This window comes from Schistocerca gregaria, chromosome 11 (assembly GCF_023897955.1).
Source record: "Schistocerca gregaria isolate iqSchGreg1 chromosome 11, iqSchGreg1.2, whole genome shotgun sequence".
Taxonomy (NCBI): Eukaryota; Metazoa; Arthropoda; class Insecta; order Orthoptera; family Acrididae; genus Schistocerca; species Schistocerca gregaria.
In genome coordinates, this window is record NC_064930.1 from 121,543,720 (window position 1) to 121,556,428 (window position 12,709).

The 12,709-nt window shown below is 37.7% G+C and overlaps 2 protein-coding genes across 4 annotated transcripts in view; one reads left to right on the plus strand and one right to left on the minus strand.

Annotated features, from left to right (window-relative positions):
* Positions 1 to 10,557, minus strand: part of LOC126295273 (F-box/LRR-repeat protein 14-like) — a 62,411-nt gene extending 51,854 nt beyond the window's left edge. Inside the window, exon 1 of one of the 3 annotated variants that reach the window (XM_049987700.1) lies at positions 9,422 to 10,557. The gene's annotated coding sequence lies outside the window, so the exon portion shown is untranslated. The remainder of the gene's footprint in view (positions 1 to 9,421) is intronic. The other 2 variants (XM_049987699.1, XM_049987701.1) reach the window with 2 other exon arrangements.
* A 1,089-nt stretch (positions 10,558 to 11,646) lies between these two features.
* LOC126295304 (triosephosphate isomerase B-like) overlaps positions 11,647 to 12,709 on the plus strand; it is a 42,290-nt gene continuing 41,227 nt past the window's right edge. Inside the window, exon 1 of the mRNA XM_049987746.1 lies at positions 11,647 to 11,945. Within this exon, the coding sequence (XP_049843703.1) occupies positions 11,837 to 11,945 (109 nt within the window). The 5' untranslated portion in view covers positions 11,647 to 11,836. The remainder of the gene's footprint in view (positions 11,946 to 12,709) is intronic.

The following is a 12,709-nucleotide window of genomic DNA, read 5'->3' on the forward strand; positions in this document are numbered from 1 at the left end:
TTAATACATTCAAGACCAGAATGATACTGGGTGACAAGTGGAGTGCTCCAAAGTTGTTTATTGGGGGGATCAGCAGAACCAGGATTGGATGCGATGGCCTGGGAAATCTGCTTCTGGGTGACTTTTTCAAACTCTACCCCTTTTCCTAAACCTCTCCAGTCCTTTTCCTTCACCCCTCTTCCTTCCCCTTCAAACTTTCTGCCAGAAGAAGGAGTACTGGATCCAAAAGCGTGCATACATAAAACTTTTTTATGCGTGTTCTCCTGCCGCCACTTGGTGAGTAGATTTTTTTATCTATCCAATTACATTACATCACAACATGTGTCTCATACAGCTACCATTCAAGTGAATGCAAGCTTCAACATGTATCCTCATGGATATCTGTACATATTCAAACATTCCAGGCATATTCTGAATACACTGGCAACTGACCACAGTGCCTTTCCAGAGTTTGTCAACTATCGACAGGAATGGAATACACCGAAGCTTTTAAATATTTTCACATAAAAAAAAAAAAAATAATCCAACTTGTTCAAGCCAGGACCTGGGAGGCCACAGTATCAGCAAGCCACGATAGATAAATATGTTGTTGAAATGCTATTCACCAGCATTTAGGCATACAGCAAGGTGGCCACCTCTCCCATATTTCATGGGATGTATTATGTCAACATCCCGGCTTCCTTACTGACAGCCTCTCTCCCGTATATTTCATCAGTGATCACTGGAATAAATATTAATCCCACTAAGCACTACTGAAAGTTAAAATTCCCTAACTTGCAGATCTCTAAAAGCTTTTGTATAATAATCAATACTATTCTCGACGTAGTCTTTTTCAGTAATGACAAAGCTCATGTGCCTAGAAGAGTTGTCAGAGGGGAGAATGTTTCTCTGTCAGTACTGGCAACCCACATATGCACTTGCCTTGTACCGACCAGCAGCTGCAATATAAGTAAGACACGGAAGTAACAAGAACTCACGAATGCAGATTACACAGATATTATTGTTTAAACACACTCATTACATAATTTATTCCTTGACCGACTCACACAACACAACAAAATTTCAAAATATGATACTCTGTGGCAAAATGGTGACCTATTTATCTTGCTCACAAAATAACTTATTTCTGACGTGTTAAATGAAAAATTGTTTCAGCCAGAGTTCTTTAACATCAGTGGGTAGTTCTTGCTGAGGATATACATTTTGTGTATCCCCACAGGATGTAGGAGATATGTGGTACAGGTTAAATTTTGTAAGTGAAACCATATACACTTTATTCAGAAGCACACTTACCCTTTCTCCAAGAGCTATTGAAAAATGTGTCACAACATACCATTTTTGTCAACAAATCGTAGATGTGCAAATGGTAAAGAGTACACAGTTTGTGAAGAAAAGAGCTGTTTACTGCCTCGATTGTACACATTGTGTACACAATGTGGAGCTGTAGTAAAGGTGTGGGTGTTTGTTTATGATTTCTGGGTGGTATAAACATAGGTACTCCTCTGCCCTCAGTGCACCTCATCTGTTGTTGCCTTAGCATACAAATACACTGCATACTAGGGTAGTCGAGCATCAGAGTAACTTACTAACTGCATGGTGGCAGTGCACACTGTGAATACAATTTTTGTTGTGTAAAGTTGTATGATGTACAAGTATAACGAAAAGGTTGAAATGCTGCAGATCTACGGAGAAAGTATGTTGGCAAGAAATAATTTAGTAACTTGTATTTTTATAATTTCTTTGTTGTCAAGTTTTTATTATCGTTATGCTATTATGCCTATCTTGTACTCTGCTCTAAATACCTGTATGGTAATTTACTGCAGGTGAGCGAAATTGTTTTCAGGCACAACTACTATACAGCAGACGATTCCTTTTTGCTAGATGTTTGGTCATCTCATTTCTCATCTACATGGAACGGTAAGTTGAAATGCAAGAGCTCGAAATCATCATAGAACATGAAGAGAAGAAGCTGCTGAGGTCACTGTGCTCACTGCCGTAGCTGTGAATCCTCAAGTCAGCACACGATGGAATTCAACATGAAGTTGTTGTTCCGAAAACAAGTACACACAATATTCTGCAACATCGTAAATTCCATCCTTCATTTACACCAAGAACTTCATGGGAATGACTTCAACAATAGGGTTCAATTTTGTCAGTTGGTTCAGCATCAAGACCTGACTTATCCTAATTTCATTTCAGATGTTCTTTTTACCAACGAGGTGTCATTGTCCATTAAAGCAATTGTCAATATGAGAAGTATGCATTTTTAGTCCCTCAATAATCCACAATGGCTCAGACAGGTAGAGCATTAACATCTGTGTTAATTTTTGCTGCAGAATTATTGCAATTACCATTATCGGGCCTTTCTTTGTAAATGGCAACCAAAATGACAATAGTCAAATTTAACACAAAATCTTCCTGTTCTCTTACACAATGTACGTTTAAATGAGAGAATAGTCATGTGGTATCAGCAATATGGATGCCCTGCACATAACGCCTTATGAGCACGATGAATTCCAGACCATAAATACCCTGGTAGGTAGGTCAGTTAGTTGACCTGCCCAATCTCCAGACCTTACATCGCTGTTTTCGTTTGTTCCCCCCCCCCCCCCCCCCCCCCCCTCGCATGGTGCAGGGAATGGCAATTGAATCTCAATGTAGACAAGTGTAATGTGCTGCGAATACATAGAAATATAGATCCCTTATCATTTAGCTACAAAATGGGGAATGGACATGGAGAAGGAAGCGATGTACAAAGAGAGAGAGGAAGAGGAGGAAGAGCAACTGCAAAGTACTGCAAGGTTTGCTAAAATTTGTGTATATGTTGACTGGAATACTCTTTCAAATTCTGAAGGTGGCAGGGGTAAAATACAGTGAGCGAAAGGGTATTTACAATTTGTACAGCTAGCAGACGGCATTTGTAAGAGTCGAGGGGCATAAAAGGGAAGCAGTTGTTTGGAAGGGAGTGAGACAGGGTTGAAGCCTATCCCCAATGTTATTCAAGCTGTATACTGAGCAAGTAGTAAAGGAAACAAAAGAAAAATTTGGAGTAGGAATTAAAATCCATGGAGAATAAATAAAAACTTTGAGGTGTCTCAATGACATTGTAATTTTGGCAGAGACAGCAAAGGACCTGGAAGAGCAGTTGAACGGAATGGACAGTGTCTTGAAAGGAGGATATAAGATGAAAATGAACACAATCAAACAGATGATATGGAATGTAGTCATATTAAATCAGGTGATGCTGAGGGGATTAGATTTGGAAATGAGACACTTAAAATAGTAGATGAGTTTTGCTATTTGGGGAGCAAAATAACTGATGATAGTCGAAGCAGAGAGGATATAAAATGTAGAATGGCAATGGCAAGCAACGTGTTTCTGAAGAAGAGAAATCTGTTAACATCGAGCATAGATTTAAGTGTCAGGAAGTCTTTTTGAAAAGTATTTGTATGGAGTGTAGTCATGTATGGAAGTGAAATATGGACGATAAATAGTTTAAACAAGAAGAGAATAGAGCTTTTGAAATGTAGTGCTACAAAGAATTTTGAAGATCAGATGGGTAGATCACATAACTAACTAACGAGGAGGTACCAAACAGAATAGGGGAGACAAGGAATTTTTGGCACAATTTGACAAGAAGAAGGGATCGGTTGGTAGGACACTGTCTGAGGCGCCAAGGGATCGCAAATTTAGTACTGCAGGAAAGTGTGGAGGGTAAAAATAATAGAGGGAGACCAAGGGATGAATACACTAAGCAGATTCAGAAAGATGTAGGTTGCAGTAGTTAGTCGGAGATGAAAATGCTTGCACAGAATAGAGTAGCATGGAGAGCTGCATCAAACCAGTCTCTGGACTGAAAACAACAACAACAACATCAAATGTCAAAAATACGGATCAGACCGACAGTACTTTGCTGAAGTGAAAATTATACAGCATGCTAGTCCAAAGGTGCTATTAGATGAATGATGAGAAAGTACATAAAATAAAGCAAAGGCAACCTCAGGTGTGAGCATTTGGGTGTCTGTGTGGTTGTGTGTGTTGATGTGTGTACTTTTTCTAAAGAAAGAGGAGTAGCTCAAAAGCTACTGCAAATACTGTTGTCTGTTGCGCGTTTCTATGTGCCACACATTAGCCAGCTACAGGTGAGCAGTTGCCTTCCATTTATTTTACGTATTATTCCATCCAGGAATCTCCATTGTCATTATGAAAGATAATGCAGACTGACTCTTACAGAGAAGAGAACAGCAATCTGTCAGAGTCAACCTGTATTTTGTACACAACAAACGGCTCAGAATGTCAGTTTTTGACAAAATAGCATGAAAGATAATACTGTTACTTAGACACTAAGTAACAATAAGCTAACCTACAAATCAGAATATAGGTTGGAAAAAGCTTTACCAACAAAAATAGCATTTGTAAATTTAGAAACAGCTGCTGATGGGTATACTTTCTTTAATATTCTGATGGCAGCATGGACAATATACGTGGAGCAGAAGATTACCTCCACATTGTACAGAAATCAGATTGAAGTTCTAAGTGTCAAGGGATGTGACCGGAAAGCAGTAGTTGCGAAAAGAGAGGGACAGGGTTGTAGCCTATTCCTGATGCAATTCAATCTGTACACTAAGCACGCCACGAAGGAGAGCATAAAGAAATTTGAAAAGAATAACAGTTCAGGGAAATGAAAAAAACTCTAAGAGTGTCAAAGTCGTCATAATTCTGTCAGAGGTGGCAAAGGGGCTTAAAATGACAGCTGAATGGGACGCATAGTGCCTTGAAAAGAGATTATGAGATGAACATCAACATAAGTAAAACAGGGGTAATGGAGTAGAGCCGAATTAAATCAGGTGATGCTGAGGGAATCAGGTGTATTGTGTTTTTGGAGTAGCAAAATTACTGATAATGGTTGAAGTAGAGAGAATATAAAACAGAGATTGGCAATAGCAAAAAAAAATATTTGTTAATAATATATAAATTTATAACATAAAATATAAACATAAATTTATCTCTCAATAGGAAGTAAACTACAAGACGTTACATAGATAAAATACTAATGAGAAAAGTAAAAAGTAAAAATATCTCAGATCAGGGTTCTAGTTAACAGGCAAAGCAGTCAATAAGCTGAATTCCATCATTTGGTCAGACAAAATTAGGGAGAAAAAACACAAAAAGAAGGTTGTATGAATCAGTAATACAAAGCATTTGTTTACTCAGATACACACATGCCCATGCAACTTGCACACACATCTGTAGTCTCAGACATGTGTGCAAGTTGCATTTGTGTGTGTGTGTGTGTGTGTGTGTGTGTGTGTGTGTGTGTGTGTGTCTATTGCTGACAAAGGCCTTAATGGCTGAAAACTATAACTGTGTGAATCTTTTTTTGTACCTAACACGACTCAGCATTTTCATTTTCACTATATGGTGAGTGGCAACTTTCCTTCTCCAAGTGTTAAATTCCTTCCTGGCTTTTCCATTGTTTGAAATCATTTATTTATATGGAGCAGATTCCTGAGGAACAACAAAACAACTCTTTAAGAAGATTTGAGGCTGTGCAAATGGATTTTCTGAGATGAAGCTACATAGTTTCAAGGAGAGAGAAGATCCAAAATAAAGAAATCAGGAAGTAAATGAAAACTCCCATATTCATCACTAAAGAGGTGGAAAAAATGACGTTCAAAATCGTGTGGGTAGGTGGGGAGACTAAAGGGATGAACAATGGCCAAAACAAAAAAATAAAATAAATAAATAAGAAATCTACACACTCTCTCTCTCTCTCTCTCTCTCACACACACACACACACACACACACACAGGGTGTCCCACCTAACACCGCAACTTTATATTTCTGAAATGAAACAAAATGTGAAAAATACAATTGGCCAGGGATATACGAATCTCATGGGCTCACACAATGGGCAGGACAGTGCAAGCAGCCTGCATTGCAGCATCATGGCACAAACTGTGGAGCTGTTGTCATCCTTTAAAGTTAAGTATTTCAGTAGGAATGAATTATACAACAGTGAAACCGGGTCTGCCATCACTAATTGTGCCTCCCGTTTTCATTTAGATATGGGGAAAAAGACATACTTGTGTCATTTAAATATACGTAACTTTGTGTTGAAAGTGATATTTGTTTACGAAACTATGATTCTTGCTTCATTAGAACAATTTATTAATTTGCTACCAATTTCAACAAACAACCATCATCTGACATAAAGAATTAGCTACTGCCAAGCCACATATCAATAATGTAGAACCACATTGTACAATCACATTAATTGCTAATTTCATGAGTAATAATACAAAAGAACAACAATTTTCAAACATCAGCAACCTTTCTCATGCACACACATGGTGGTTTGCAGAGAATGGATGTAGATGTACATGTAGAAATTGTGTGAATGAAGAAGGTTGCCGATGTGCGAAAATTAATGTTCTGTATAATTATTCCTGAAACTGACACTTAATGGGATTGTATGATGTAATACAACTGAAAAATGAACCGAAGTAGCCAAATTTTTTTTTTTTTTTTTTTTTTTTTTTTTTTTTTTTTTTTTTTTTTTGTGTCAGATGATAGTTGTTGACTAAAATTCTCAGCAAATTAATAAATTATGCTAATGTGACCAAGTGCGAGGAATTTCCTGAAACATATAATACTGCTGACAGTTACCTGAAGAAAAAGACACCTGATATTTGTCTACTTTTATGTACTGTGCATTCCTGTACCAATGAGCAAGCCCCTGACATACATGCACCACTCGCCAATTGAATTTTTCACATTTTGTTCCATTTTGCAAATATGATATATCGCAGAGTTAGGTGGATACCATACATACACAGGGTGTTCGGAAATTCTCAAGTTCTAGGACCTGTAGAGGAAAGTACGTACATGACATTCTGAACAGGAACCTAGGTTTGGAAACTTACCATTTACGTGCTACAGCCATCTGAAAACACTTTTGCTAGCTAGGTATGCAACAGGGCAGTCACAGTGGGGGACAGCTGCGTAGGATTGGCCAGTGTCATTTGGCATCCATCCTACTTCTGTGACCTGGTTCAAGTCTCAGTCATGTGACTATAAGTGTTAGAGCACGCATTGTAGAATACACCAACATGATCATTCTGAACGGTGAAGCTCACAGCGATGTAAGAGCTGATTATCGCCTGTGTCAAAACCATTCTCCACAACGTCTGACTATCATGTACCCTTTTTGCCACAATTATGCATCAACTTCGAGAAAGGGTACCTTCACCAACAGCAGGCGCACTCCAAGGAGATGCTGCACATCTGAATTGAGAGAGGCCACGCTGCATCACATTGAAGAACACCCATCAATGAGTAGATGAGCAATTTCTTTGGATATTAATGAGCGGAGCTGTAAAACAAGTGATGCACTGGGTAACGCCTACTCAATTACTTGCAAAAGTAGTCATGTTACCAACATGTTTCCAAATGATTTTAGCACAGAAAAGGAACATTTCCCGACATGAGTTCCAATTCAAAATATTATCTATACATGATCAATGTGTAGAATTTAAATGTTACAATGTCGTTTTTAAAGGTATTTGCATGGAGTGTACCTTTGCATAGAAATGAAATGTGCACAATAAGCAATTCAGACAAGAAGATAATATGATCTTTTGAAATGCAGTTCTACAGAATAATGTTGAAGATTAGATATGTAGATCAAATAACTAATGAGTGTGTACTGAACTGAACAGTGGAAGAAGATATTCATGGCACAACTTGATGAACAGAAGGGGTCAGCAGATAGGACACATTCAGAGACATCAAGAAATTATCAGTTTGGCAATGGAAGGAAGTGCATGGGTGGGTAAAATTATGTACTGGTCTCCCCTGATATCTTGGATGTGGTGACAAACTGATCTATACCACAGTCCGAGGTCTAGATTAGGTTGAAACATCACAATTTGATTGTTAGTTGGTGAAGCTAATGAATGTGAAAGCAGAAAAATCTGGTTGTGACAAAAAACTGGCTGGTAGTAAACCCTAATGCTTATGTATGCACTATATTGAAAATATGCAAGGGAGGTCCAATAGCTAACTTTTACTGCGTGGGCTAAAAATCATAGGAGGAAACAAAGGCTTGAATGCAGTATGTTGATTCAAATGGGTGTAGGTTCCAGTAACTATGCAGAGATGAAGAGGCTTGCATAGGCAGACAGCTGCAACAAACAGACTGAAGACCACAACAACAAAAATCATACAGTGATTATGGCAATTCAATGGTAGTTAAATGATTTTCCTTTATTGCTGTAAAACTGGCTCATTCCACAGTCTTGAACGTTCTCAAGGATGATGAAATCCCTGGAACATAGTGAATGAAGAGGGAGCTCAGATCACATTCCTCTGCCTTGCACATAAGTTTTGCCATCTGATCATCAATGTACAAAGAAATACTAAACGAGAACTTACTAAACAGCAAGACATTTTAAGTAGATACTTTTCTACTACCCTGAGCAGCAGCTAAAGTACCAACTATAAGAGGAACATCATTTCTTACACCCCCTCCTTCTGAAACTGTCACTGACCACCATTCCCCTCAGATCTTGACTAAAAGCAAGCTCTTCTCAAAAGATTACTTCTACCGCGATGACAGTGCAAGAGGCTTCAAAAAGGAGTTTTTACAAACATATCTCTATCAGTAACATAGTTTGTACAGTAATAAATAAATAGTAAACCCACGACTTCCATGAGTTATATAGAACATCTGCTGTTTATCTTCTTTTGGTCGCTTAGTACTTATTTGATTACATTGGTATTGATATCTGTAAAAACGTGAGTCCAATTTCCAATACCTTATTTTTTATCATGTAGCATATAATGAACACTGCCACTTGCTATGTAGGTACCAGAAATTTTCAATTATTAGATAATTTGTCGAAGAGACATTTTTAAAGAAAATTTGACATATGACTTCATAACAGCTGCAGAATCCAATTATTTGAACTTTAAAAGTTTTGTAGTCTTAGAAATGGCATCTTTCATCTCTCCTATTTCATTATAGACGAGAGCTGCTGTTAATTTATAAGTATTTGTCATTAAGTCAGGTACAAGAGATATCAGTATGGAAGAAATTTTGATGCACATACCGTAATTCTGTGGAACAACTGCCTGAGGGACACAATTAATTCGTACTTTGAAGAATGTTTCCAGTTTGGGAAAACACAGTTCAGCTCGCTGTCATATTCTGACGAGTAATAATAGGTAAAAAATTCCAGCCCTTTATCTAAAATAATAGCCGCTCCGGAGCGGTGTGCATGAAAGTACGTGATTAAACATTTGCCCTAATACCATATATAGATGCCTAGCGCACCTTTTCGAGCTTTAGCACCAATTTTAATATACTAAATCACTGATACAAATATTGAATGGGACTAAACTGTAATACGATACTTACACAGTTCTACATCCAGTTATTAAGGATTTAGCTGAGGACACAATACTGCTGGAGAAGAGACTGCGCTTTTCCTCCTAACGGACGTCTTGCGCAAAATTTACATTACCCATCACCATAAAATGTTCAATTCACATGACATTAAGGCTGTAAATTAAGTCGTCCATTCCAACTTTTAAATTACATACATGTCGCAGGTAATAGCGTTAATAATTTGCATGAGAGGCCCTGATCTGGTATTCCATCTTGCTGGTGTGAAACTTTGCTGACCAAATAGTTCATTTAATTTAATCAACTGACTTATGCAAGTTACGTGAACACTAAATAACAAATTTAATTCGTTTGTATAATATTTTTGCGCAAGATTAAATGTCTAGTATAGTACTGCGCAATTTGGAAACGCCGCGTCTGGAATACATTACTTTCACGCAATGCAAGCATCAAACCACACGAGTCGCTTAAATTTATTGTACATGTCATGAAAATCCATGGCGCAAATCTCTGAATCAACAGCAGACGAAATTTAAACAGCCTATTCTCACTTGCAATTAAAATCAGCAGCATTTACCATGATGCCAACATTGGAACAGCATCTACTTCTATTAAAAGCGGGCGTTCAAACGAAGAACAGAAGTGACCTAGAAATTCTATGAAATGTTAGTCATGAAATCGGAAGCTTATGTCAGGTTGCAAAAAAGAGATGGGTGGCGTGACTTTTATGACTGGGTAGCACCCATTTTTAATATAGCTTAAGATGAAGACAAAACAATGCGGCACAAATTACTGCGAATATGGTCGCTAAAGTAATTTTCGAGACTGTCTATTACAGAGAGGTAAAAGTATTTTTTGTTTTGTAAAAAATTTGTCTGGTTTCAGACTTATGATGCAGTTTACTTCCCAAAAAATTAAGTATTTACGAAAATCAATTTACAGCCAATCTAAAAAAGTAAAGCTTCAAAATAGCAGCTCGCAAAACGCTAACGCAACGGATTTTCGTTATTTCTGTGTGTAATTTAAGTACTTGATAGTACTCTTGCTTGGACCAGCCCTTAGTTTTACCAGACCTAAAGCTACAAAAACTTCTGTCGAACAACATTTGAGCTTTTTGCTGGTTTGATTTCAGTGTATTGCTTAAAGGCAGTGAAAGTTCGTTTTACCAGAGGGAACAAAACTGCATGTTATGTTAATATCTCTGCAGGCGCACCATTTATTTACACATAGCCATAAAAAGATAGAAAAGAAAATCTGTTTGACTCAAAATTATTAGTTTTAATCTAGATCTGAATACTGAGAATTCTGTGAAACGTGCATCTGTAATATACCACTATGGCTGGTAAGAGTTTTCCCATTGTTATAAACATTGTAGTGTGATTAGTTGGTCTTGCTTTGCCGTTCGTTCTTGGTATTTCGCAAATATTTGTGATGGGACATATCCAGTGATTTGTACGTGTTGAGCGGCTAGTTTAGAGAGTATAGTAATATAATTTCCGTAAAAATGTTCTGATACGCAAGGTGCGTTAATTTGGTGCAGTCTGATCCGAGTTACGGAATACTATGATGTAATTATGTTAGCTCAAAATATGTTTTTAAATGGCAAATGAAAGCCATCAGGTGCATTCTAGGACTTAACGCAACGCGAATCATACAGCGTATATTTCACGGAGGAGGAGACTGGTGCTTAACATCCCGTCGACAACAAGGTCGTTAGAGAGGGGCGATTATTTCAAACAACAATGCCAAGTACCAGTACAGTGCCAGCTAACAAGGACATACAGTGTTCGGGTTTGATGTTGCGTGAAATGCTCAAATCGTGTTATCTTCGAATGAGATGTTCTGTCTCATACGTACTGTTAGAATGGACGTACAACGCACCGATCAACAGAAGATTTATCAGTCCTCTGAAATGGAATAACTTAATTCTGAGAAATGGTAAGACCTGAAAGTTAGCAAGAAGTATCAAAATGATAGCTGGTTGTAGGTTAAAATTGGAAGTGAAATGACATTGACCTTTAGACGATTCGTTTAGGTACCAAGCGTAGCATTACACTGTGCACAGTGTGCATGTTAATATTTTGGTTTGCTATCAGATTAATTCACAGTGTGTTCCAGAATGTTTATGCTTTTCATTTTCTGAGCTATATCGATTTGCCGCTGATCAGTTGTGTCACACTAATTAATTGTTATATTCAAAATAATATAAATCGGAGAAGGTCGATATAACAACGTTGCACAAGTCGATTTGTAATCCCATCGATATGTGTCTGTCCTTGCGAAGGTCAGATCCTGTAGTTTGCAGGTGCACGAAGGGCAGCAGCGGGTTGCTTGAGAGCTTGGCTGTTATTCTTTACAGCTTGCTGTGATTGTAAACGACGCCCTCAGTCGGGTCCTTGTCCGTGTGTTGGTGGCGTTCCAGGCGAAATGGGTCGAAGATTTATTGTCGGTGGAAATTGGAAGATGAATGGAGATAAGAAGAGTATCGAGGAAATCCTGGGATTTCTGAGGCAGGGCCCGTTGGACGAAAGTGTCGGTAAGTTGATACCTTAATTACATTCAACCTCTTTGTTTAGATCTTCACCATAACAAATGTTTGTGAAAAGGTACACAAGAAAAACTTATTTTTCCCTTGGTGCTTCCTCCCACAAAACCTCTCCCCTTTCAACCCACTTTTCGGCATTATGAACTCTATACACCCACTGATTGGAGAAAGTTTCAATAATCTTCAAAACGCAATGTAGTAATATGAGTCACCTGCTACTACGTTATGTCACGCACACCAACAGTCTGTGAGCAGGGAAGAGCCTCAATATGTGTCTCTATCAAGAATTTTATTCACCGTAGATCATTTTACAATCATATTGGCTTCGTCATTCAAGATGTACATACTACAGAATAATAAAATAAACTTCTGTCAATACATTATAGAATACATTTGAAACATGGCAGTGTACAAATTAAAAAGGATAGCTTTTAAAAAGTTAATGCAACAAGCTATCTTATAATCTAATATAATATGGTATTTTATTGTTTATAGTATAAACTTTGTAATTACACACGATTAACCACAGAACAAAATAATATGTTTAACTACAGACAACTTTTAAATGCTTATATTCTGCTCAGGCATCTCAAAGAATTCTTTAATGTCATAGAATGGATGATCTGACGGCCACCTGTACCACTTAATTTTAAAAGAATTTGTATCCATAGACTGAACATGAACTGGCAGTTTATTGAACATTTTGAGTGGGTTAAATTTGTGTGAATTTCCTGTTCTCGCTAATCTGTGGCACG